The 26,861-nt window shown below is 39.7% G+C and overlaps 1 protein-coding gene across 7 annotated transcripts in view; it reads right to left on the bottom strand.

Moving 5' to 3' along the window:
* Window positions 1–1,248: 1,248 nt before the first annotated feature.
* Window positions 1,249–26,861, bottom strand: part of agtpbp1 (ATP/GTP binding carboxypeptidase 1) — a 28,872-nt gene continuing 3,259 nt past the window's right edge. The window contains exons 1-26 of one of the 7 annotated variants that reach the window (XM_044195825.1): window positions 23,402–23,421; window positions 22,996–23,063; window positions 22,507–22,570; window positions 22,077–22,223; window positions 21,355–21,486; window positions 21,061–21,154; window positions 20,861–20,898; window positions 20,321–20,529; window positions 20,034–20,211; window positions 19,720–19,761; window positions 18,778–18,789; window positions 18,533–18,633; window positions 17,551–17,667; window positions 16,082–16,857; window positions 15,507–15,590; window positions 15,173–15,262; window positions 14,838–14,986; window positions 14,527–14,614; window positions 13,915–14,059; window positions 13,113–13,263; window positions 12,299–12,479; window positions 11,943–12,072; window positions 11,272–11,403; window positions 10,491–10,667; window positions 7,538–7,689; window positions 1,249–3,590 (exon numbers count right to left, since the gene is read on the bottom strand). In XM_044195825.1, coding sequence (XP_044051760.1) covers window positions 3,410–3,590; window positions 7,538–7,689; window positions 10,491–10,667; window positions 11,272–11,403; window positions 11,943–12,072; window positions 12,299–12,479; window positions 13,113–13,263; window positions 13,915–14,059; window positions 14,527–14,614; window positions 14,838–14,986; window positions 15,173–15,262; window positions 15,507–15,590; window positions 16,082–16,857; window positions 17,551–17,667; window positions 18,533–18,633; window positions 18,778–18,789; window positions 19,720–19,761; window positions 20,034–20,211; window positions 20,321–20,529; window positions 20,861–20,898; window positions 21,061–21,154; window positions 21,355–21,486; window positions 22,077–22,223; window positions 22,507–22,570; window positions 22,996–23,043 — 3,618 coding nt within the window. In that variant the 5' untranslated portion in view covers window positions 23,044–23,063; window positions 23,402–23,421 and the 3' untranslated portion in view covers window positions 1,249–3,409. Of the gene's footprint in view, window positions 3,591–7,537; window positions 7,690–10,490; window positions 10,668–11,271; window positions 11,404–11,942; window positions 12,073–12,298; window positions 12,480–13,112; window positions 13,264–13,914; window positions 14,060–14,526; window positions 14,615–14,837; window positions 14,987–15,172; window positions 15,263–15,506; window positions 15,591–16,081; window positions 16,858–17,550; window positions 17,668–18,532; window positions 18,634–18,777; window positions 18,790–19,719; window positions 19,762–20,033; window positions 20,212–20,320; window positions 20,530–20,860; window positions 20,899–21,060; window positions 21,155–21,354; window positions 21,487–22,076; window positions 22,224–22,506; window positions 22,571–22,995; window positions 23,064–23,401; window positions 23,422–26,861 lie in introns of those variants that run through there. The other 6 variants (XM_044195820.1, XM_044195819.1, XM_044195821.1 and 3 more) reach the window with 6 other exon arrangements.

Here is a 26,861-nt window from a genome sequence, read left to right as displayed (position 1 = left end):
CAGAGGGCCTTTTCTTTTTCCATGTTATCAGCAGCAAACTTCAGTTGAGCATTAACGTGCCGTTTCTGGAGCAAGGGCTTCCTTCTTGCACAGCAGCCTCTCAGCCCATGGCAATGTAAAACATGCTTGACTGTGAACACTGACACCTGTGTTCCAGCAGCTTCTAATTCATCGCAGACCTGCTTTTTGGTGGTCCTTGATTGACTCGACCATCCTGACCAGTTTTTTCTAAGCAGAAGGTGATAGCTCACGTTTTCTTCCTGATCGCGGCAGTGACACAACTGTGCCATGCACTTTGTACTTACAAACAATTGGTTGCACAGCTGATCTTGGGACCTGCGTTGAAATGGCTCCAAGTGATTTTCCTGACTATTCCCAGATATGAGCTGAGCTCCTTAGACTTTCCCATTGTAACTTTTGTGCTCAGTGTGTTTCAAACCAGTCCTATTTAAATGGGCTCAGAGAAGTCACCAGCTGTAGTCAATCATAATCAATCAAAAGAAGTGGCCATGCCACAAAGCAAACTTGATTGACACAACTTTCTACATCACCAAAATTGATAACTCAAGTTGATGTATGTATATTTCTGACCCAGCAGAATTTGTGCTTCAAATGTACATATGTGCATGCAAGTAATGTGAACCTATTCTTTAAGAGATGCATTACTAAGAATTACAACACCTTAGTTAAACAAAGTCCCTGATTTGTAACACTATAACACTAACCCTACCTTAAGCATCCAAAACCCATAACTTAAATAAACGTAACCATCATGTTGCTTATACTTTATCTAAACATAAGCATGTTCCCTGTACACCTATAGTAAAAGTATTTGTAAATTATTATATTCAGAGTTAATTCGTCCCAGATATTCTAACATTTTTTTCAGAGAAACAGGTCCATTACAAAAATACTAGACAGCCTTACAATGGAGTGCATGTGGCATTGAAAACTTGAGTGATTGTTTAAACAAGTCCAGTCTAACCCAATTATCTAAACTAACATATGAAAATATGATCCTTTATGGTTTTGGTTTGGTCTGCCAATCACAGTACCTCTCCCCATAACACAGTTAGAATCCATTACAGTTACTTTACCAAGTTTGAGAAAAAGGTCTTCATAAGAAGAAATGTTGAGTGAATTTAATGTTCATTCAATTGAGACTTAAAAGAAAATTAATGAAACCTCACAAAGCACCATAATGTTCTGAAATACAGCGTGCAGGTAAGAAAAATAAAATAAAGCAGATAGTTTACCACATTCACATTTTATTTCCCATGTTCACTCTTGGCTTCAGTTTTCTGCATTACAATCAACTTAAAATGAGTTGCTTTCTCTGCTTGTTTATCTCCAAAAAAAAAAAAACACAAAACAAAAGTAGCCCAGCATGTCGACATAAACTGCTACGAACAAACAGAGATATAACAGCACACACAATTCTCAGAGGGTACCGACATTATTTCACATCATATGTCTGTTACACACACACGCACCCAGAACAAGGATCTCCCTGGGTCTGTAAGATGTCCATGAGGAAAATTTTAAAGAAAGTAGTGCCAAGAGAAAGATAGAAAAGGAGGGAGTGGAGGGAAGAAGAGAGAGAGAAAATGATTAGGGAGTGAGTGAGTGAAGGAGAGTGAGAGGAGATTATCAAACTGAAAGAAGAAATACACTGTAAGAGTATTAGCTGAGCTGAATAATGGAATATCTTAAACTCCTGCGCGCGCACACACACACACACACATTTGCACTCATACACTCACAGTGCCTCATATACATACAGGTTACAACCCAGAAACAATACTTAATAAATTACAAAATAAAAACAAGAGAAAATAGCCATGCACTAGCTGTACAAATGCAACAGAAACATAAACAAAATAAAGAAATAATCCAACAAACTGCTTGATACTCTCAATACAAAGCACCATCTGTTTTTAATGCATGGGTCTCTCCTAAGCAAATCCACAAGATGTACACACAGATTGGAGGGAAAAAAATTCCAGTATAATTCTTTAAAACATCACAGCAACATTACTGTCAGCTTTGGGCTGGACTCTCAGAACTTCAGACTAATGAGGTGAGGTTTGCAAACTGTGGCATGTTGTAAAGTGATGTTTCGCTCTCAGTCCGTTTGTTTCTCTTTGTTTTGCATGTATAGTGTATATATCCAAAGTGCAAAAGGGTTTCTGCTCTCTGCAGCTCATGCGTCTTGTTCATTACTGCTTTGTCTAACATTATAATACTGTCTATTATTAAAAACAATGAAAACACCAACAGTGCATGTGGATATTTTACATTCCATCTTCATGTTTTTTACTGTTGATCAAGAAACTCAAACCAACCCTGTTATATCTGCATTTCATGTATTGTACAAGGTTTGTCTTGATAAAGACGTGAACATTCTATGTTTGAATGATAATAATAGTTTGTTTTGGATACAGCAAGGCAAACAAACAGACTATCGGACCACATGCACTGCGGCTGAAGAGAGGAGGGGTTACAGAGGAGAGGAAGTGAGGTCATAACTCAACACTCGTGATGACTGACGTTAACCTGCAGCTATAAGCTTTGATACGGAGTTGTTTGGTCAACCCTGCATCCGAGACACCTTGGCTTGTCAGAAAAATAAGGAAGGAGGCAAGCAAGAATAGACACAAGGAAGGCCCAAACCAAGAAAAGGAGTAAAAAGTGCAGGGTGAGACTAAAGAAAGGAAAGAAAAAGGAAATAAGAAGGCAGGTTGGTTGGATCTTTAAGCTGGTCAGTTGGGGAGATCCAGTTACCCTCCATCACCAGGAGTTTTTTTTAATCAAACACAGGGTCACGGGTGAGAGAGGGGTTTCAAAAACCTACAGTACCTAGAGAAGCCACTGGCTCTATTACACTTCCACAGCCTTGTCAGGTAGCTTTAGTGTAAGATCGGCTGTGAGAAATGAGCAAGTGGACAAGGGTTCAAGTTAAGGATCGGCGGTGCCTGCTGTTTGCTGCTCTGGCTATCTATATGTGAATCTCAGAGGCTATATGGTGTCTGAGGTCAGGGGTTACAGTTCATGTAGGTTATAGTATGACGGTGAAAGGTGAGAACATTCACTGAAATCCATCCTAATTCTTACTGAGGGCTTTTATCAGCCTGTCTGAAGTGAGAGGCAGGAGTACGCACCTTCAGGAGCAACACTGTTGGGAAAAGAGCACCTGAGTGGTGCCAATGTAGCCTACGTACTATCATAAAGTGTCTATATAATAGGGTTAGGTGTAAATCTAAGCTATTTTATCCACCAGTCAAAGTGAGAAGTGTGGGTTCTGACTATTTTACCTGTGAAATCTTTTATTTCAGATCAGCTAAGAATCCAAGCACTGGCTGGTTATAAGCTCTAATTGCCAGGTACAGAGGAGGTGAACACCTCAGCGTTAGTCCCGGTGATTTGTCTCAGAGTCTGACAGTTGATCGAGGTGATCGGGAATCTCATGGACTTCGCTACCGTGCTCGTTTTCAGGCTCGGCATCCTCATCGTTGCTCTCTGCGCTGTAGTCTATCGCCTCCAGAAAGGACGGCTCGTCCTCCTCCATCACATAGGTGGTGGGGCTGCTGCTGGATAACAAAACTAAGTGTTAACACAGGTGTTGATGGACATTTCTCCATAAGTTAATGATGTGAATAAGCCTGTCACTGGCAAAACTTTGCATCTACATCACGTTAGCTTTTCAGGAAAAGATAGCACATTGTGCCATTGATGCTTGTGGATATTTTACATTACAAAATGTATTTCTGCATGAATTATTTTGAGAAACTGTATAATAAATAATAATCTTTTGTACAGAACTTCTTAAAACCAAATACATATCTTCACTTACATATACTGTATGGCATATAACTGTCATGTTGAACTCAGAGTCACTGGAGGCGACTAAGAGCTCTCTGATTTCACAGAGTAAAACACCCAAGAAAATGCATTTGAAGTGGAAATTGAATGGTTGTTTCGTGGTCCTTGAAAATGTACTGTTGAGAACCCCATTTCTTGAAAGTACAGAAAACACAAATCAAACATAGCATGAGGCATTCATACAAAATAAAGGATTATCAATATGCCAGTTTATTTGGATAAATATTATCTTTTCTTTATGATGCGTTTAGTTGGGGGGAAAAAAGATCAAATAAAAAGACAACTGCGATCTTACAATCTGCCATTATATTATAAACTCATATCTCAGAGCATTTCCACAATGTCTGATGAAATAATTTTAATGTGAATGCAGTAATATTAGGGTTGCAACTGACGATTATTTTCATTATTGATGAATCTATCGATTATTTAAGATGTATTAATAAATTGTTTAGTTTACAAAATGTGACAAATGCCCATCACAAATTCCCAAGAGCCCAAGGTGTCTAATTTCTTGTTTTGCCTGATTAAGTGTCAGAAATTCAAGGATATTCAGTTTACAAAACAGCGAAAAGCAGCAAATCCTTAATTCTGAGAAGCTGGAACCAGACAATGTTTGGCATCTTAGCTTGATAAATGACAAAGGATTAACTGATGATCAGAATTGTTGCAGATTAATTTTCTGTCGATCTACTAATTGAGGAATTGTTTCAGCTCTAAATAATAGCAAAACGAAAGTATCTAAAATAAAATACAAACATTTTAGTTTAAAAAAAAAAATTCTACTATAATATTATACAATTTAAAATATATTTTAAAACCATAACAAAATAGAAGCAGGAAACAAACTGTGCTTGTGTACTCTGATGAAGTAGTTTTTTGTTTTTTTTCCTGTTTGTCTTAATGGTTAAATGGTTGCTGGTTCTTTGAGGTTTTAGTGGCTTTAGTGGCTTTTTAATGGTGTTAATGGTCTGAAATGTGATCCCAGGGAGACAGTCGATCAGGGGGCTCAGACAATGATCTCCCACCAAGCTCACCAGTGTGTGAGTGCAAGAGAGAGAGAGGGAGACAGAGGGAAAAACTGTGCGTCAGTATATGTATAGTAAATGTGTATGTGTGTGTAATGATGTGGATGGACAGAATATTGTCCAAACAGATAATGAGAGTTGTGAGTCAACCATTACAGACCATTACAGAAAAAAACAATCTCTCCTTTCCTTGGGTTACAGTTTCTGCATCCATCATCTTTATATACAGTCCATCTTAATATACAGATCCATGTATGTACATTAAAACCCCCAATTACCTTCATTCACAATGAATAAACCTCCACATCTCTTTCTGTCTTCCTTACACTCACACAGAAACACACCCATGTCCGTATCCACCCATTTACTCGCTCCGAGACACCCAGTTATTTGCAGACGCCTTCCAATGGCCACAATATCATTGTTGTGATGACCTATTAAATGGTAAGTGGTACCATACCAAGCCCCATGCATAAAAACCATAAACCCGGGATGGAGAGCAACAAAATCCCAAAGGATACTCAAGCAAACACACAAGCACCAGAACACTTTTGGAGTCCCTTAATGATCAGACACATAAATGATGAATGAATATATCAATATGAGAGTAGAGCAGGTTAGTAGGAGAGAGAGAGAGAGACTGGGAGACACTGGGAGAGACGTGAGCATTAAGTGGTTTTGAGTTTAAAGCCATTCTTGAATCAACTGCTTTAACAAATCTGTGGAGGAGTGAACGCTGACATTTAAAAAAAAGAAATTAAGATAACTTTGGTGGTCACAGCTTGGGTTTGGCCAAGTTTAATAATTTATTTGTGGCAGTACAGTCTAATCTGTGTGGAACTCATATTTCCGAACAGGGGATTTTAATAGAGTTGATTTTATATACGGTAAAGCTATGCGGCCATTTGTTAGGATGTAGAAGTAAAATATGGATGAACTTTGATTTTGATCATGATTTTATAGCTAAAACTTAATTTTCCTCATTTGTCTTTTAACCCCTAGGGTCTGTTTTGGGTCCTCTTTGGCTATCTTTAAAAGCTCAATAAACATGCTTAACACTGGTTTATCAACCTGATATTTCATGACTTTTCCTAATTTTAGCAAGCACACTGTGTTGCAAAGGGGACGGTTATGACTTCAATACTTTTCCATTTATTGGGTTTTAATGAAATCAGAAAAAAAACATTTGAAGTAGGGCTGCGAGTATTGATTCATTTCAGTATTGAATAATCTACCAACTACTACTATTGACTACTAAGTCAATGGCAATTTTCCAGAACCCAATATGACATCTTCAAATGTTTTATCTTATCCAAACAACTGTCTAAAACCCAAAGATGTTAAGTCATATAAAACAAAGAAAAGCAGCAAATCCTCACATTGGAGAAGCTCGAACCAGAGAATGATAATTACCAAAATTGATTTATGAATGATTAATACACTAATCTTTTCAGCACTAATTTGAAGGGGAAAAATTGTTGCTTTGGCAATTATTACTACTACTACTACAACACCACCACACACTGAGGAAAGAAAAATGAAGTTACTTTTTGTTTGTCAAAGAATTGTCTATAGTATGCGAAGAGAGAGACCAGAGCATTAAGTTGTGAACTCCAAGACAATAATCAAGATGAACGGTCTAATGAATCACTGCTGATACTCTTGTAAGAAGCAAACATGGTGTGACAAGAGGTATAAACAATGTGAAGATACATTGTACTGGTATGACTGGTAAGATTAACATATTCAATGCTGCCTTCCCTTGTATGCACTGGCACTTAAGTGAATGAGGACATGCTCTGACACTGACCACTTTAAAATATTTCTTTCCTACTTTGTGCTAATATATTCCAACTACAAGCGACTGTGCAGGAAGGCAGTGTACTAGTTTGCATGTTCCATGTGCATTTAATCCACACGGTGCCATTGACTGGCCCTGAAAACCCCACTGTGTAGGTGTAAATGCTTTTATGAAAAAAAAAAAAAAAAAAAAAAAAAGCTTGAGGCTGTTTTACGGTCTCATAGAGAAATAATGGCACTGCTGACAATTATTCATACCCATTTCTCTCTCACTCCAGAGTTGTCATTATAGTCATCATACTCTGATAGAATTTCAATGATGCTCAAAGCAGCCCTGTATAAATGCAGGCCTTCATTTGTTTCTTGAGTAGTGCTTCAGAGGAGATCCGGAGTGACAGTCACACTGTTGAGTATCAGTGCCAAGAGTGAAATGTGTCTGGCAGTTAAGTTAGGAGGGTGTTTTGTGCAGATAAAAAAAGAAAACAGTCTGTAACCATTTTACTGTTTTCCATGTAGGATTTTTGGCAACAGAAAACACACTTTCAAAATCTTAGATATCTTGGGAAGGTTGCATGAGGATAACAACACTGAATGTACACTGTCGAGAAATAAAAAGTTCTGAAATTCGCCTGCCTTCTTGTTTCTATGAGATCACAGACTATATTCCTCAAGTGTGTATGGTTTGTTTGTGAGCCGTGTTTCTAACCATTAAAAGGAACGCTCTCTCTCTAAATAGTCTCACAGCATCTGTGTGCACCTGCATGAACTGTGTGTTGTGGTTTGTGTGTGTGTTTGTGAGACTTTGCAACATGCTCCACTTAACTAACCTGACCACTTTAGACTGTGTCCCAATGATATCGCTCTCCAAGTCCAGCAGGTGTTGGTGGTTGCGGAGCCCTGTCAGCCTTTTCAGCCTCAGCAGGGCCATACAGAACTGAGCTCCCATCTCCTCCAGCTCTCTGGTGCCGATTTGAAGACCCTGAAGAGAACATGTACATGCACATCAAAGAGAATTCAAATATGTTCACCAGAAGGAACTATCACACACAAAAACATTCCAATCACACACACACACACACACGTGCACGTACAGCTACATTCAAAAAATTATTTCAAAGGTTTAACAGAAATCTACTTTAAAATGACTGCTGTGGTTTTTATAGCTGCTCTGGAGCCTGGGGATGGAGCTGTTGTCCATCTTCAAACGCCCCAATTCTCAATGCTGGAAAGCACTTGCTGAGGAAACTTTTCATGTAGAAACATGATAATATATTTCATTTGCAGGAGGCACACATTCAAACGCATATGCACTCACACCTGCATCCCTAACAAAGTCTTCCCAGAGCTGTACTGTAATCAGACAAGTAAATAAATATTCACTGACACACACACACACACACACACACAGCTTATCCCCGACTGAACCGAAAAACCTTGTTCCTGTTTCCTCAGAGCACAACTAGGACCATCTAAACTTGGCCTGGCCACAGAGATATGCAGTCCTAATTCAGTAGACATTAGTTCCTGCACATCTGGACAAATACTTCCACACAAACCAGTGGGGGTGCTAATCATTGCCAAAATGGCATCCCTAGACTGCCTCTGGACATGTAAGATGTTGACACTGGCAGAAAAAGACAGAGAAAAGAAGGAGAGGTAAAGGGGTCAAAGGAAAGGAGGAAAAAAGGACTGCAGCGCCACCTGGCGGACATTTGGAGATTTATAGGGGCACCTTCCTCACACTCACAGGGGATGGACACAATAAAACACCTGTACAATGTGATAAAATCAGACACATTAGCCAAGCAATTAATTCTCTGCATAATGTTACTTTTGTTAAGATTTTGTCAGAAAGGAAAATATCCATGGATCTCCCTTTCCCACCCTGCTGCTCATTAGTTAGCATATATGCAAATGATAAAAACTTCCCGGGGGCCCCATCTCTCTCTCCCCTCATTTCCTGTCATTGCTCTCTACCGTCTCTATAATGAAAAGGCACAAATAAATATAAAACAAACTCAGACAGAATCTCAACAAAAAATGTACCATTAGAAGCTGCACAATGGGAGTATTTACAGTTGTATGCAAAAGTTTAGGAACCCCTGACAATTTCCATGATTTTCATTTATAAATATTTGGGTGTTTGGATCAGCAATTTCATTTTGATCTATCAAATAACTGAAGGACACAGTAATATTTCAGTAGTGAAATGAGATTTATTGGATTAACAGAAAATGTGCAATATGCATCAAAACGAAATTAGACAGGTGCATAAATTTGGGCACCCCAACAGAAAAATCACATCAATATTTAGTAGAGCCTCCTTTAGCAGAATTAACAGCCTCTAGACGCTTCCTATAGCCTGTAATGAGTGTCTGGATTCTGGATGAATGTATTTTGGACCATTCCTCCTTACAAAACATCTCCAGTTCAGTTAGGTTTGATGGTTGCCGAGCATGGACAGCCCGCTTCAAATCACCCCACAGATGTTCAATGATATTCAGGTCTGGGGACTGGGATGGCCATTCCAGAACATTGTACTTGTTCCTCTGCATAAAGGCCAGAGTAGATTTTGAGCAGTGTTTTGGGTCGTTGTCTTGTTGAAATATCCAGCCCCGGCGTAACTTCAACTTTGTGACTGATTCCTCAACATTATTCTCATAATCTGCTGATATTGAGTGGAATCCATGCGACCCTCAACTTTAACCAGATTCCCAGTACCGGCACTGGCCACACAACCCCACAGCATGATGGAACCTCCACCAAATTTTACTGTGGGTAGCAAGTGTTTTTCTTGGAACGTTGTGTTCTTTTGCCGCCATGCATAACGCCCCTTGTTGTGACCAAATAACTCAATCTTTGTTTCATCAGTCCTTATTCCAAAATGAAGCTGGCTTGTCCAAATGTGTGTTTGCATACCTCAAGCGACTCCGTTTGTGGCGTGTGTGCAGAAAAGGCTTCTTTCGCATTACTCTCCCATACAGCTTCTCCTTGTGCAAAGTGCGCTGAATTGTTGAACGATGCACAGTGACACCATCTGCAGCAAGTTGATGTTGTAGGTCTTTGGAGGTGGTCTGTGGGCTGTTTTTGACCGTTCACACCATCCTTCGCTTTTGCCTCTCAATATTTTATGTGGCCTGCCACTTCTGGCCTTAACAAGAACTGTGCCTGTGGTCCTCCATTTCCTCACTATGTTCCTCACAGTGGACACTGACAGCTTATATTTCTGCGATAACTTTTGTAGCCTCCCCTAAACCATAATGTAGAACAATCTTTTTTTTCAGGTCATTTGAGAGTTGTTTTGAGGCCCCCATGTTGCCACTCTTCAGAGGAGAGTCAAAGAGAACAACAACTTTCAATTGGCCACCTTAAATACCTTTTCTCATGATTGGATGCACCTGTCTATGAAGTTCAAGGCTTAATGAGCTCACCAAACCAATTGTGTGTTCCAATTAATCAGTGCTAAGTAGTTACAGGTATTCAAATCAACAAAATGACAAGGGTGCCCAAATTTATGCACCTGTTTAATTTCGTTTTAATGCATATTGCACATTTTCTGTTAATCCAATAAATCTCATTTCACTACTGAAATATTACTGTGTCCTTTCAGTTATTTGATAGATCAAAATGAAATTGCTGATCCAAACACCCAAATATTTATAAATGAAAATCATGGAAATTGTCAGGGTTCCTAAACTTTTGCATACAACTGTAACTGCAAGACATTGGGCATGTCTTTTTCCCCCCATACCCTATAAACAAAATAAAATACAAGCTTACCTTATATTTGCCCTGGTCACAACCACAGAGCGTGCTCTCCATGGTGTAGCTGCGTTGTACTCCTATCTCTCTCCAAACAACAACGCGGGCGGTTGACTCTTTGGAGCGCTCCACAACAAAACTACAGCTCGCCATGCTGAAGGCTGGGGCGATCTGGGACAGGATCTTAGGAAGCGCCTGAAAAAACACATGAAAATGTTTGAGATGTCTGAGTGTTTTTGTGTAAGTGGAGTGTTTTTGTGCATTGGGGGGCAGATGATCAAGTACATTTTATAGTAGGGACAAATAACTGTTCAACAAAAGATGGGCTTATGTACAGAGCAGATGCTTGTGAAAGCAGCAGTATTGACTGCGGCAATCCAAAATGTTTGCTGTGGGCTGATAGCCTGAAGCTACATGTCCACTAGGAAATTGTATTGAATTGGCTTCTTAGCATTCAGCTCAGTGAAAACATTTTTTTGCATTCCCAAATGCAGAGAGAAACAACAAACTGATCTTGACCCGACCAGCTTGACTGGTGAATGGATAGAAAGTCCGTCCTCGCTGCAGAGTAACATTCAAGGTGACTTACTAAAATTAGATCATGTTTGTCAGATAAGAGCTGGTGCTGAAACACATGTTAATGACAATGTACAAAAAGCCAATAGATATTGTATCATTACATATATAGGGATTTAAGATAAACAGAATAAGGAAATCAATGACACAGAGGGAAAGATAAAGAGGAAACGGGTAACTCAAAACAGACACAGCACATTTGTGTGTGTGTGTGTTTGTTCACCCTATAACCAAGGTCCTCCTGTAAGTCACTGGACGTAGCACTGATAGTGGACTGCCAGACCGTCTCCTTCACGCTGCAGCCATACATGAACACATTCTTCTTTCTGGAATGACCGTGGTAGTCGCAAAACACCTGTGTGTAGATGCCCACACACACACATAGGAAATAGAGGGAGGAAAGGATTAAGATTACGATTTTTTTATTTATTATTGCATTGAATTTTTTAGTAGGACACAGTGAACCAAAATTGGCTTTATTTCCTCTATTTTTAAAAATTGTTATTGCTCATATTTCTCAAAATACATTTTCTTAGGTCTATTTTCAGAGGAAGGACAGAGGCCTCAACTTGCGTTGTGTTGTACATCACCCTTTGTACAGTGAACAAATCTCCCATAAAAGCAATATCCCATTATATCTAACTTGCTGACACACAGTGTAGTGCAGAGGCCCATAGAGGCTGTTGTTTATGGCAACTGCATTAATGTCTTAAAACTAATGTGGTGATTTATTGATGTGAAATTTAGTGGACATGCAGCCAAACAGAGTGTGTAGCTGAACAGGAGAAATGGCACCACCATTAACAAGAAGTGAGTAGAGATTCTTTATACTTCCCAAATGAAAGATGATTTAGCAACATGCAAAATGTAAGTCCAGTTAATTAGAGCTCATACCAGTGGTGCCCTTTGTATGTGTGCAAGGTACTGCAGCAGGCTCTTAGTGTGGTAGATGGTGGGGTGGAGCTCAGGATTGGGGTTCTGCCACTGGCGATTCAAATCCTCTCCACTTAGAGAACAACGATGACTACAGCAGAAAGGAGACGGCAGAGGAGGGAAAGGATACAGAGTGGAGGAGAACAGAGCAACAGCTAGAGAATCCTTCAAGACAAGATTTTGTGTGTGTTCATAGACATAAAGCTGTGACCAATGTGCAGGCCCAGGTTCAGCAGATGTGTGCATCATCAGTGTGTATACTTGAAAGCTGTGAATATGTGTTCATTTCTCTCCATCTCTAGACTCTTTTTACTCACTTTCCATTTACAACTCCATCAGGGTTGAGCATGGGGACTATCTTAAAGATGTAGGCCTCTCTCAGGCTGGCTGCAAGTGCGCTGGTGCCCATCAGGAACTCCAGTGTGCCCTTCATTACCCAGCTGGCGTTGGTCTCTCCAGGGTGCACTCTGGCCGACAGGAAGATCAATGGACGGTTCCCTGAAGAGGGAGAGAATGGCACAAGCACAAACGGGAAGATGGAATGAGAAAAAAAAGAAAAAGATTTAAAAGTTTTTCACAGCTGAAAAACAGCATCAGTGAACTACAGTGGTCGGAAAAGCTATTTGGGAAGTACTGGCATGCCCTGATACCCAAGGGCTGTTCTCATGTAGTAACATTCACCTTAATGTTCTTGCAAGCAGTAGTGAGAGAGGATTTCTGTTAGGTATAAGTGAATTTCTTAGAGGACATTTCGGAGAACTATCCAGGAGTCTTTAATTTCAATTTACTTTATTTCACCAGGATAATCCACTCAGCATCAATACTGAGTATGGGAGTCCTGGGTATAAACAATAAAACAATAAAAAATATATCATACAGTAGTAACAGTCTGCACAGTCACAGATCAAGTGTTAAAGTGTCCAGATTTCAGTTTACATTTAAAAGCCTGTAGACTTGTTTGTTTCCAGATTCCAGATAGTGGCACCATGATTGGTGAAACTACAAAATGTTTTTTTCAGTTTTTCCAGGAAATATGAAAATCCTGCAGCTGAGATTGTTCAGCTCAGGTATGTGAGTGATGGCGAGTAAATAAAAAGACGCATGCACACAGACCTACGTCGATTTACTTACTAAATTGACAGATGTGATCATTGGAGTTGGACTCCGGCATGGCAGTGATGGTGAGAAGGGGGCAGCTGTTTCCCCCCAGGGTCTCACACAGGGTGTCCTGTCTAAGGTAGATCTGAGGTGTCCTCAAAGCCTCCAGTTTGGACAGGTGCATCTGAGGATACAACGACAGAATGACAAATTACAGTTTTTACATTTCACTTACTAACATTATTATCTACAACTTCCATTTAAGTCCTCGTGCCTCTTCCAACATTTTACTGTTGTATTGTTGTACTGGCTGTTTATGAGGCTACTTGTGATTAAGTGATTCAGATTGGGCTTCTCTTGTTGCTTGTATTATAAGCAATTCTGCATAGTCACTCCAGATAAAAGCAGACAAAATGCATATTAATTATAATATCATAACTATTGACATAATGAGTGCACACAAGTTTGAGAGCACAGTTATTATCTGAGCTCAGATTTGAAGGTTATATAAATGATAAAACACTGGAAACAAAACGGTGGAATAGGCGCATCTGGGGTCACTGGGGGTTTGGGAGGTTTAGCAATAGAACAGAGTGATAATTACTGTATGAGCACATGCAAACACACAGTATGAAGTAGCACCAAAAAAACATTCCGTTTCAGGTCACAATAAGGTATTCCTGCAGAGAGTATGATGAAAACTGACATTTTTGTAGGGGGCAAAACCATTACAACTAGACAATATGGTGAAGAGGGGGGATACAGTTGGAGATATGTATACTACTAACTGCTAATGTTCTCTAGATTACAATCAACAGTGGTACTGTCATACTACCTTAAGAGTGGAGTATGTATAAGGGTAATGATAGGCAAAGTAGCAGACATCATCCTTGTGGCTGAAGCTTGTGCTGAAGGTCATTGTATAATAGGACTTTCCTTTCTGACCTCCAGCTGCAATGGAACTCCTCGCAAAATGATTCCTATGAAGAAGGAGGCACATGAGTTGACAATATAGCGCCCTTAACACATACACTCAATGACCACTTTATTAGGTACACCTGTACAATCTTCCAATTCAATACAACAGCTCTGCCATAAATTCTACCTGGTTTATAAGGTTCACTTTTCGGTGACATAGTTGGAAAAGTGTGAATTCAATTATATGCTTATTACTGAGGTCATAGTTAAAAGTTAGTGTTGTACTGGACTGCATTAAATTGATGTGTTTCTAATGTTCTGCCCTCCTAATGTATTTAAATAGGGAGAAACTGTATGGAGATACAAGGTATTTAATACACTACAGTACAGTAGGTGCGGTATGGCAAAACTAGTATGCTGCATGAAAACTGTGATCTTGTCCCATGTAACTGTAACAGTTATTAAAAAGGTAGTTTTAGCTTTTCCCCTCAATATATCCCCAGGTCCACTGCATTCTGAGTGTACCTACTTGTAGTAACAGATGTCTGTTCCTGTTCTGACCCAGCGAGGCCTGCCACTGATCGCCTCCTGCACAGAGTACATCAGCACCTGCATGCCTGCACACACACACAGACACAAGGAGAAAGAAAAACACACAAAAGCTAAGAATGTGTGCTGTCTGATACTCAAGCGAAACACTATGCCAGTTTGAGGCTTTTTAGGTGACAACTGACCTCAAATGGACTAACAGTTGAAAAAAAAACACAAATCTTTTGTAGGTCAGATGACCCGTTGGGGTGTTTTATTTTGTTTTTACCCACATGTTGTTGTGCATCTCACCATAGTTGAACTGGCTGTTTGACTTCTCACAGTTGATGATGTTGAAGCGGTAAGTAGCTCCAACACGCATGCCGCTCACCTCAAAGTAGAACCACTGGTGGTAGTGATTACTGTTGATGTCTGAATTTAGCACAAGGTCATACTCATATCTGGAGAAACACCACAATATAAACTGTAAATACAACATCATCCACCATAAGCTTTTGTTTTAAGAAGTAGGTTGAATATAGTAAAAGTTGACCACAGCTTTAAATGTTATGAATGTGATAAAACTGCACATTTATTGTGGAACTCTTATTCATTCCCCTGTAACTGATGTAACAATAAATACTTACTTCCTAACTTGAACTACCTTCCTGAGGTTGCCAGACTCAAACTGAGAGTTGAACTTCAGTGATTCACCATTGTCTTCAATCACAGGACAACTGAAACACAACAAAATTTGGGAGGGACACATGATACCTTTCTCAATATATGGATGATAAATTGGACTAATCTGTTGTATGAATGTCACAGCTCTCAACATTATCAGAAAAAAGGACAAACTGTAGTTTATGTCACTGGGATAGTACTTTAACACAAATGCTGAAGCACTAGTGACAAGCTCCATTTAGCCTGTGTGGTGTAATGTAATGCTTTAGGTGAGCAGACTCAGTAAGAGGAACTCACCTAGGAATGTCCAGGTCGTAAAGTACTTTATCCAGGATATCATTAGGATGAATCAACCTCTCAATGTCCTGGAATATCTTAGACCTGCAGGGTTAGACCCACAAACAAATGCATGGTTAACACAATGGATGGACAAATGTTTTCCCACTAAATATATTGTTTATTAAGGAGGATGAATGCAATAAGCTATAAGAAATGCCTTTCCCCATCACCATAAGCTTCCATACACAGCAAAGTTAAAAGTGTAAACTGTAGCTCACATTCTGTGATGAAGGCTCACAGACTGAAAAGCCAATTTGAACCACATGATTGTATAAACTTTTTCCAAACTGTGCCTGGAAATTTGACTCACAACTTGACCTTGGAAAAAACATTACTAAAACATCACTATTACTGAGGCTCCAAAAGGTATGTTTGGAGCCCAACAAGTCAGGCTTTAATTAGTACAAGTTAAAGATTTAAAAAAGTTTCAAAATATTTGAAATATCTTAATATATTAAAAATCTGTATACCCTATATACAATTTGTATGCTGAATAATTTCTGCAAACCACAATTTTCATGAAAATGTCTCACCTCTGCACACCGTAAACTCTCTCCACAAGTGGTTCCCTAAATGTTGGGGCTACATGGCCAAAGTAGTCTGGGTAAGCCACTTCAGCGTACTGGGGTACAGAGTGTGTTCCCTTCACCATCTCCACGTAAAGGTCAGGGTCATGCAGCGGGAGGAGCAGCGCTGTGTCTGGAACCTCCAGAACTGCTCCTTCCCCTCCCTCATCCTCAGCACCCTCTGAGCCACAATCTGAACCCCAGTTGCTGCCTCCTCCACCTCCCACACGACGAGTAGTGATACCCTCCAAGAGCAGAGGAGACTGTATGTGTCTCTTGGAATTGACAGGGGATCCCTCTTGTTTGACTCCCCTTCCTCCTTCTGCGTTCAGAACCCCCTCCTCTTCTAGAGAGACACACTCCAACACATGTGCTAGTTCCTGTTCTATCATCTGCCCTTGAGAAGAAGGCCTGGTGAGGGAGGACAATGTTGTATGTGTGTCGGGGGAAGGAATGTGGGCCTCTTTTTTGTCTTGGTCCTTGGTGAGTTGGATGGTGTCCAGTTCTAGAGGAGTTAGAGGAGCAGGAGGAGTGGGAGTGGGCGCAGAAGGAGACTGCAGGGTGTGTTTTCCTTTGGTAGGGTTGCAATCCTCCTGAGAGCTCAGTATGGGGACGTGCTTTGGGGACAAGGCTTGAGCTGTGGGGACTATTATTGGCCGAGTGGATTGAGTTGAGGCTGATGATGAGGAGAAGGATGATGATGATGTGGTAGAGGTACTCTTTGAGCATTCAAAGTTATAACCCTGTAGAAATAAGATATATTGATCAGAAAAAAAGGGATCACAAATGTTTGTGGTAGAGACAACGCACACTAAACCTGTAAAATTATAATCAAAAGGTCTTTTATTAACACTGACAAGAGTGACGGGTTTGGCTCAGCGCTTCATAAGGCTCATAAAAATGTGCAATGGGCCAAAGGCTTAAATACACCCACTTTTCTTGTAATTAACAATGACAGGTGTACAAGTGTGACCATCTCAGACAAACGTCATTAAAAACAATATACACAAATACCCAGGAGCAACCCACACTGCAAGTAATTAAAGAAAATGAGAAAAAAAAAGGAAAATGAAAGTTATAAATAATAAAATTCTATTAAATTAAATGTAATAAAATAAATAGAAAAGAAAACATGAAAAGAAAAACAAAATAAGGCAAGAGACACTCTGATGTCAGATTTTTCTATGTAATCATGTATGTCTCATACTAATTTATTCTGACACACAACAATGCTGACACTGAGCCAACAAGATCGAGTTTTAATAGTACAAGTTAAAAAATATACCTACATAACTGAAAGTATTGCGCCAACACACTGTCTAATACTGTCACATACTATAAATAAGCCAATTCAGCTTGAATTCATGCTGGTTTAAATGGACGTTTGGTCATTTTTTCACTGTGAAATTTTGCCAACATGTGCACAAAATACTGACCTGGAAGTCTTCAGAAAGCTCCAAGAAGAACCTCTCATAGACTCTCAACTCCTCGAAAGGACGTCCAGGGTGATTTTTGGGATGTAGCTTGTTTAGGTCCGTCTCTATGTCATCATTCTGATTAAAAAGACATAGAGGAAACAAACACATCTAAATGTAAAACTTCAGACTGTGTGCTTTCTGACTGTATTTGGGCTATTGCTCAAGTCTGTTGCTACCTAAGGATTATGAGATGTAGAAACCTAGGAAAAAAAGAACTACAGCTAATGAGAAAATAACAAAAATGTCAGTCTTGTCCAAAGACACCAAAACCCACGTATTTTGTGTAGCTGTATAAATTTAGGGGGATTTTGTAGTGCTTGGAGATTTTGAGTGCCTCTCTGAATTACTTACTCACACTCTGTAAGGGAGGAACAATGTTTTGATTAAATCAGTAATTGTAAATACATATCAGACATGGTTGACATGTTTGACATAGTGAATTGAGAGTGTTTGGCACTGTCTGCTGAGTTATCACTGCCCTCTGCTGGAAATTTAGAGGAGTGCAACTTGATTGCATCAACATCAGCTTCACATAAAACTCTGACACAGCTCTGAGAAATTCTATCCTCAAATGACACAATCTGTAGAGATTCAGTATTGTATAATGAAAAAGTCCCCTAATATGAATGATGGCATGCTAATGTAAACTACTGTTTTTTTTAACTAAATGGCCTTTTTATGAATTAACATACTTTAGACAATTAGGACCAATTATATTATATCACAACCCATTGTGAAGTTTAATCATGATTGAACTTCACAATGGGTCGTGATATAATATATTATAAAGGGTCGTGATATAATAGAAATGTTGTAAAATGTTTGAGATGTCTGTCTCTATAATATACAGAGATAATATACTCAACATTTTGTACAGTGAGTGCAACACATAATATTGTCATGTGAAATATGGTGTGTGCATGTGAGTGCTGAGTATTACCGCAGAGCGCTGATCCTTCTCATCCTCTTCATTCTCAGTATCATTCTCCGTGTCTGCGTCTGTCTCCTCGTTATCATCACTTTCATCCACCACATCATCCACTGAGTACACACACACACACACACACAGACTGTCCTTAAAACAGACATACCTTATATTTACCTTTTTTTCATCCCAAACTAGGAGTTTATTATTTTCCAAAGTGTGTGTAAGGCTGGCACATAACCAGACTGGTAGAACTCAACTGATTTTGGTCACTGAGTCTCATTGCAATGACAGGAACAGAGAAAATGTGAAGGAAAAAAAAAAACACATGTGAGCAGCCATGATCCAGAGATGAGTGAGAGATTTAGTGGACAGAAGAAATTTTGAGTAGATTTCTTCAAATACATCGAGCTGGTGATCTCACTGACAAGTCTAGTAGCTTGTTATGTTACACTGTTCTCCATGGTTGGGTTACTGACATCACTGACATGTTTTTGGCAATATAGATGAGTCAACACGACTTTGCACTAAGGCGGAGGCAATTACTGGTTTGCTGTTGCCAATTAGAGATGTCAAAATTGCACTCTGCAGAACATAAAAGGAGGAACTTAACATGTACATCATGAAGCAGATTCAACTAAGCATGCTGTGGTGCTTCATGAAAAATATAAAATTTTGATAGATTCAATTCAATTTTATTTATATAGCGCCAATTCATAGCAGAAGTTATCTCATTGCGCTTTTCCTATAGAGTAGGTCTAGACCGTACTCTTTATAATATTAATTACAGAGACCCAACAAATCCCACCATGAGCAAGCATTTGGCGACAGTGGCAAGAAAAAATTTCTATTTAACAGGCAGAAACCTTGGACAGAACCAGACTCAATGGTGGGCGGCCATCTGCCGCTGCCGTAATCAGACATGTTTTATTTTAGATCAGATTAAGGGAAGAGCAAAAGGACTCAAATATTTCACTAGATAGCCTGTGGATGCAAAGAAGCAAATTAGTTGAGTACAGTGCAAGTACATAAGTGTACTAGTGCGCAAGCAAGCACCAAGGAATGTGCACTAAGCATCTTTATTACCAACACGTCATCTGTTAGTTTAGTGAAGTTACAGTATGACGTCAGGTGAATGAGAAAGCAGCAGTGAGTGAGTCTATGTATTCTGAGGATGGAGTTGCGTCTTACGTACGTCTTACCCTTCTTTAAGGGCTTGTTGCAGAGTTGATGAATTTTTCTTCCTGTAAGGCACATTGTGTGCAGCAGTGTCAAGAGTGTTGCCATTAACCATTTAGTCGTTCTAGGGATATATAAACATTGTGTGTGTGCGTGTGTATGTCTGTGTGTGTGTGTGTGTGCGTGTGTTTGTGGTATGCAGGATTGAATCTAGGAGCGATAAAAAAGTGTCTGTCTGTACTGCATAATCATCAATGAAAGGCATGCGCATACGGTGTGATAAGCTGGGGCACACTCTAGTGAAGTGTGTGTTTGTGAGTGTGTCCTGCGATCTCACCACCAGGTGGCTGGCTGTACAGCTGTGCCACAGGCCCTACGGCAGGTACATGTGGCAGCTGGTAGTTGAAGGCCGATTTGATGGTGGGCAGAGGCAGACGGTTCTTAGGAAAACACTTCCTCATGATGAGACTTGAAGTGTTGATCAGAGGATCCAGAGTCCGCACTGGGAGACACTCCTAGAAATAAAACCACACAGAAAGTAGACAGTAGGTGAGTGTGTATGTACAGTACATATGTGTTGCATGCTTTAATTGTTAGTCATGCATATGTCATTTTCTCACTCACAGTGGATGAGTTGTAGAGGACCCTCATGCCATCAGCCTCTATGAATGCTTTCCTGCCGACCTTGATGTTTGTGATGTTCCTGAGGCAGACCAGCAGCCCTTTGCGAATCAGCATGTGGCGATGGCGTGTGTCACTGCGATGCCAGTCCAGGTACACAGCTAGCAAGACAGGCACATGTCCACCATCCACTGCACGCCGAGCATTAGTTTCTGCACAGGGAAGTGGAAGATGGGAGCAGAGAAAGCACTGATCATTTGTACTTTATGAATGCAGGATGGGATGAAGAGAAGCATAGGAGGGGGAAAAGAGAAAGCAATGTACAGAGAGGGGAAAGCTTGGGGTTAGGTAACTTGGAATCCATGTTGAATGATCATTTACTGTGATTGCTTAAGTGCAGAACAGAGAATCAATCAAGGACAGGCAAAGGGTTAATGATGACTGAGGTGAGAGAGGAGCAATACTGCATGGGCACAAACACTAATTAAGGATCACTATACTACTGAAGAGTCAAAGGTCAATGCTACAAAGCAAATTACTCACTGGATTTGAGCAGTGCTCCCAGTGCGTCCAGAGCTACCCTGTTGATTTAGAAACAAGGCAAATGGGTTAAATGGTCTGCTGAACAAATATCAATGACAGATGTTAAAAATCTCTGTCTGATAGAGGTGCAGCCTGTGGATGTCACTAGTTTGTTTTAATACAACAGTCATGCTGGCTCATTAAAACAATCAACCCCTTACTTGTGCAGGCTGGTGTTCTTCTTGCTGTATGGCGAGACAATCTTGAACATGAGTTCCACCACTCCATTCTTGCCCAAAGAAATAGCATTCACCGCTTCACAAACAGAGACACATAAATGAGGAGATATCAGGCAAAAGTAGAAATAGATGCCACTGAATAATGCCAGCATATTTACAGGATTTTTTTAAAATCACTTTGTGATTCTGTTGTATTTCTTGGTACAAATCTGCTTGAACTCCCAGAGAGAACAGCAACTTTTTGAGAAGTGGATTTCAAAGTTTAAAATGACTTACAGTTGGTAGAGTAAACCCTGAGCACCTGCAGGCAGGGCAGGAGCAGTTTGGTATTTTGTAGGTTCTGTTTCATTAAGTTGACTGTGACGTTCAGAGCTCCGCTCAAACGTGCCTTCACTCCAAACTTTCTGTCTGAACACAGTGAGGTTGTAAGGTCAGTGATTATGCAGAGAATTACCAGATATTTGTCTCTCGTGTTTTCTGCAAAACACTAAATAACAATACAGTCTTAAGGACATCCTGTAGAGTTTTTAACCACTGGTAGCGCTACAGAGCAATGCTGTTACGGGTCCCCGCTTTGTTTTTATTGTGCACAGGCACACAAGGACGCACATGCATGCATGCACGGTCCCGGGTGGTGTAATTCTCATCCTGCCAACGCTTTTGTGCTATTACACTGATCGACAGGTGGCAGTAATGCGCCAAGAAATTTAGTAATGCGCCAACAAAGGCAGTGAAGAAGAAGACTACTTGCGAGGATGTGAACAATGCACAATTTGTTTTGGTGAGAAATATGGAATGTAAACATAACTTTTATTTGTTTACAAGGAAACTCAACAGGGCCCCTTTAACAGCATAGATCAAACTTAATGACGAGTCAAATGTGAACAGACACAAAAGCAAACTCAATAAAATGAAATGAAAAATGAGCAGTTACTTCCCCGATGTGTATAGTTGTGTACTGTATGTTTGTTTGTGTTAAACTGTGACATTAAGCCTACCTTTTGGGCCAACTTTGGCCAGCAGTGAGTGAAGCTGCAGCATGAGTTCCTCACTGGGAGGCAACTCTTTACTGGCAGTGATCAGAATCTGGAATAATATCCCTGTTCCTCCTTTAGACACAAATACTCCCACCCTGCGACCTCGGCCTATGACAGAACATAGTTCATGATGGGATCACAACAATGTGGCCAGAAGAATAAATTGCCTTATGGTACTTTTAGAATATGTTTAATACTTCTCACAGTCATAAAAACGTAAACACTTTGCATGTACTCCCAAATAATATATTTTTATATATTTCTAAATTAGAAATGACAGTTAAATTGCCCACTAAGTGATTATCCAGCAAGGAAGTAAATGTTGTTATCAGCTCTCAAAATCAGGGCACGAACTGCTCATCAATATCAATTTTGAGAAGACTTTACTTACCCACAGTCAGCAGCTCACTGAGAATATACAAAATGTTCAGAGTGGTCTGGACATCCCGGGTGTTCTGTTGAAGCCACATATAGTACACTTGTTAAACAATATACAGGTTTATTTATTGAATTATATAAATGTTTGCAATGATCTCTTCTGTCTCTCTAAGGGACAGACACTGTTTTACTTAATGTTCTCTGTCATAAGTGTGCAATTTAATCTGAAATCAAAGAATGTGTCACTGTGACGTCATTGGGAAATACGCTTATTCGCTTTCCTGCCGAAAGTTAGATGAGGACTGAAGATTGATACCACGCTCATGTCTGTACGCTAAATAAGAAGCTACCACCAGCAGCCTGTTAGCTTAGCTTAGCACAAAGACTGGTAAGTCTCTCATAGCATATTTATAGGAAACCACTCTGTCTCTATTTGTGCAAACATGAGTAAAAAAAGAAATACAGAGTAAGCTTAGTGTCAAAGTGTTGTCATGTAGCTGACCTCCAATGAAGCCAGGATGACCTCCATGCCACTGGAGCCTTTGGACATCACCTCTTTTCCAGTCTTCTCTGTAACACAGGTCAAAGTAAACATTTTAGAAATGTGAAGATAAACAGTACCGCATTTGTGCAAAACAACTGAGGGGCTTCTCACGCAAGCAAAGCAAAGTGAGGGCTGTTATTCAAGTACAGCAGGTTGTCCTGTATATTTTGGGTCGACCATCAAAGAGAAGTTACAATGTCACAGAGGATTATCTTGGGGGGGGGGTTCGAAGGAAAGAGGGTGTTGTATGCTGCACAAATTGTAAAGCTCCTTGAGGCAATTTTGTTCTTTGTGATACATAAAAAATTGACTTGACTGTCCGGCTGCATTTCACAATAAATAGATACTTAATCTTTAAACCTACCCTATGCTTGCCCTGTAATTTAGGAGCTGACAGATTCCCGACCTTTTTGAAGAGGCCTCAGTGAACTGGTCCTGTCCTGTCCTGACACAAACGCAAACTCTTCAAACACAAACACAGGACTGAGAGCAGGTGAGATACTGAAGTCCCCCAACCTTTTAAAAACGACTTATTGAAACCAACATTAAAGTTTACAGAGGATTATAGATATATATGATTCTCTAAAAAATGTAAAAAAGTAAATAAAATATTACAAAGACTTCACTTTCATATTACCAATGCTGTCAGATTTCTTGTACAGCAGCAGATTGTGTCAGCAACGTGCTCACTTCATATCACAAATACCCAAATGGAGAGTTATATTACTTGGTGACTGATGATTTTACACATGTGAGGGGTTCATGTGCCTGGAGTTACTCGCTGTCACTGATTAGGAACGCATCATAACAGCAGGTGAATATGGAAATCTAACGTGTCAAGCATGCAGCTTTCATGATTGATGATCTCTTACCAAAAAGCATGTGAAGGTTAAAATTATAGACATGTAGCTAGACACATGTGTCTATGTGTGTGTATGTGTTTACACACTTTCCACAAACTCACTTACCACACTTGCACAGCTGTGTGCAAGTGAACACACACACACACACACACACACACACACACACTTACTTCAGTGCCTTGGAGAGCAGTGAGCTCTTAAATCATTTCTGTCATGCCAGAATTTTTAAAGCTCTACAAAACAAAATGGCATTTCAACATTAATCCTCAAAAGCAAAACCACGAGGGGTTATACACAGGAGCATTTCCATTTACTGCATTTTGCAATGATTTTATTTTGCGTGTAAAGATGTGTGTTCTAATAAGAATTAACCAAGATTTACGATGGCACTGAAAAGCAAAGCAGATAGCCAGCTAATTGTGATCTGCACAATGACCTGTAGATGTTTAAACTTATCTTTAATTTAACCATCATTTATGTCTTTTCTAGTGATTGTAGTTATTATTCAGCTAGGTTGACTGCTGAACGTACTGCACATGAACTGTGGCGGTTGTAGAAGTCAGAGTGGTTTTTCTAATCTCACTTCCCATCCTTATCTGATCCAAGCAAAGTGAAATATTTTAAATATTTGTGCCCCTTGAATTGCCATCATAGATGTTATTGTGAGTTTAACAGGTTAATTATAGCTTACCTTAAGCATATTTTTTCTAGTATATTTTCATCATTCTGGACCCTACCTGGAGGGTCTGGGTAGGCCAGAGATTGACAGTATCTCCTGGTGTAGCAGTACTCCATTTCATAACAAAAGGTCTCAAAGTTCACCAGAGCTTTGGGTGAAAAGCTGTCCTGTTTTCCAAAATCCCAGGTTCACTGCCTCTGGAGTCCTAAAAGTTTACAGTGGAGGTCTTGCTGTGAATCTGAACGCTTAAGAATTTGATAGTCTTTATGAAGCGTAAAGCACTTTCACTGGTATTTCTCTATCCCTCTAAGGCTAAAAGTAAACTGCTCAACTGGTCAATCCTACAACTCTCCAACTGTGTAACACCAACACGCTGAGCTTAGGGGGCAGGACACTATCAAACTACAGTTGTAATCAGAACCCCCCCTCCCCTTCGCACGCTACCAGAAACTAAACCACCGACTGCTCCTATAGGGAACTGTATAGGATACCTCTCCTTACGCACTCTCTCCTCTTTATCTTGCCTCCCTCCTTTCTCTTACTCAGTCAGCACTCTGAGGAAAAGGAGAGCTGCCATACTCTAAAAATTAAAACAGACACTGAATTTCTGACTGCAAATGAGAGTAAAAAAACCCAAAAAACTGCTGCCTCTAAGACTGAATTTATTCTCCACTAAACCACACCAAAACTCCTATGGTCTGTGGAGCAATTTTCTATATTTTTTTCATTCACCTTTATTAGACATGAGTGAATGGCTACCCCACTTGCAACTCCTGACTTTCCTTTCTCAATATCATCTTTGTCCGTTCTCTTGGTATCTCTTGACTGCCTCCTAAGACTCTAAACATGAGACAAGAGTACAGCAAAGTCCGTCCTCGGGTGTATAGTTACTGTGAACAGGGTCACAGACCCCCTACTTCCCCCTAACCAACGTCACACTCATACGCATTTCAAGTTGAGGCTGCAGGCGGGGTGTGACCAACAGCCAAGCAGTAGATGAAAGAGGAACAGCTGATATATCAAGATTGACAGGGTCACCGACAGAAGCCTTTCCACTGTGCCCATCAGTCATGATAGATTGACTATGAGTTTACTTTAAAGTTGGAGGAAGCAACTAATTATGGGCAGAGGAAAGAGGAAATTCAAGAAAAGTGAGAGGGAAGAAGTTCAAAGGAAATTCAAAGTATGTCAGCAGGCTCAAAATACTACAGTATGTAATAATTCAGTAGAATTATTCACTCCACACTATACCTTCACACAAAGACTCCACCAAAGCTTGACTCAAGTGATTACAAGTTGTCCTCGCTCAAATAATCCACGCTGAAAATGCTTCTGACTCAAAACTACTAGCTCCAGAGGAAAGTTAATATAAGAGATCCAAACAAAAATGTCAACTATTTTCATTATCAATTAATCAGTCGATATTTGATGATATTTTTTCAATTACTAATTAATTGTTTAGTCTATAAAATGTCCTAAAGTAGCAAACAAATGCACATCACAATATTCAAAAGTCCAAGATTATGTCTTCAAATTGCTTGGTTTGTAAGAACATCAGTCCAAAATACAAAGATATTCAATTTACAATCATGTAAAACTGAGAAAAGCAGCAAATCCTCACAATTGAGAAGTTGCAACCAGAGAAAGTTTGACATTTTTGCTTGATAAATGACATAAAACAAATATCAGAACTGTTGTAATTTGTTGTCAGTTTTACAAATCTATTAATTAATTAATTGTTAAAGCACTAGAGCAATGATACTTGCATCAATGATTTCTATTCATCCCAGCTTCTCAGAATGGCAGAGTGGCACACTGCTAAAAGAGACACACTCATGTTTCCGTCTGTTTTACACAGCGACAGAGCCTTCTTCCTCTACTGTCAGATCTTCTTCTCTACTCTCCTTTCAAAAGAGTAATCAGAGAACCAGATCCAGAGACACTGTATCAATCCATCCACACTTTGACTAACGGTGCACTAAACCATCTCTATTTACACAGCAGTGAACACGTTTTTAATGAATGAATTAACTAGAAATGACTAAAGGGGAACTCCATCAATTTTACACATCAGATTCAGTTTACAGGTGTTGGGGAGTACTACAGCATGTGTGAAAAAAGCTGCATAAAGCCCTTTGTGACTCCAAGGATCTGAGCGAAGTCTGATAAATTGCCTCAAGTGACGTTACTTGAGTCAGGGTCAGTTGGGACTGAAAACTACAAGTTTGAAAATGAAAAATAATAAATAATATAAAATAATAAATAAAAATATCTGGAAAATG

Source organism: Siniperca chuatsi, linkage group LG5 (genome assembly GCF_020085105.1).
Source record: "Siniperca chuatsi isolate FFG_IHB_CAS linkage group LG5, ASM2008510v1, whole genome shotgun sequence".
In the NCBI taxonomy this organism is placed as follows: domain Eukaryota; kingdom Metazoa; phylum Chordata; class Actinopteri; order Centrarchiformes; family Sinipercidae; genus Siniperca; species Siniperca chuatsi.
Note: the sequence above shows the minus strand (reverse complement) of the source record. Positions and strands in the feature narration are given on the sequence as shown.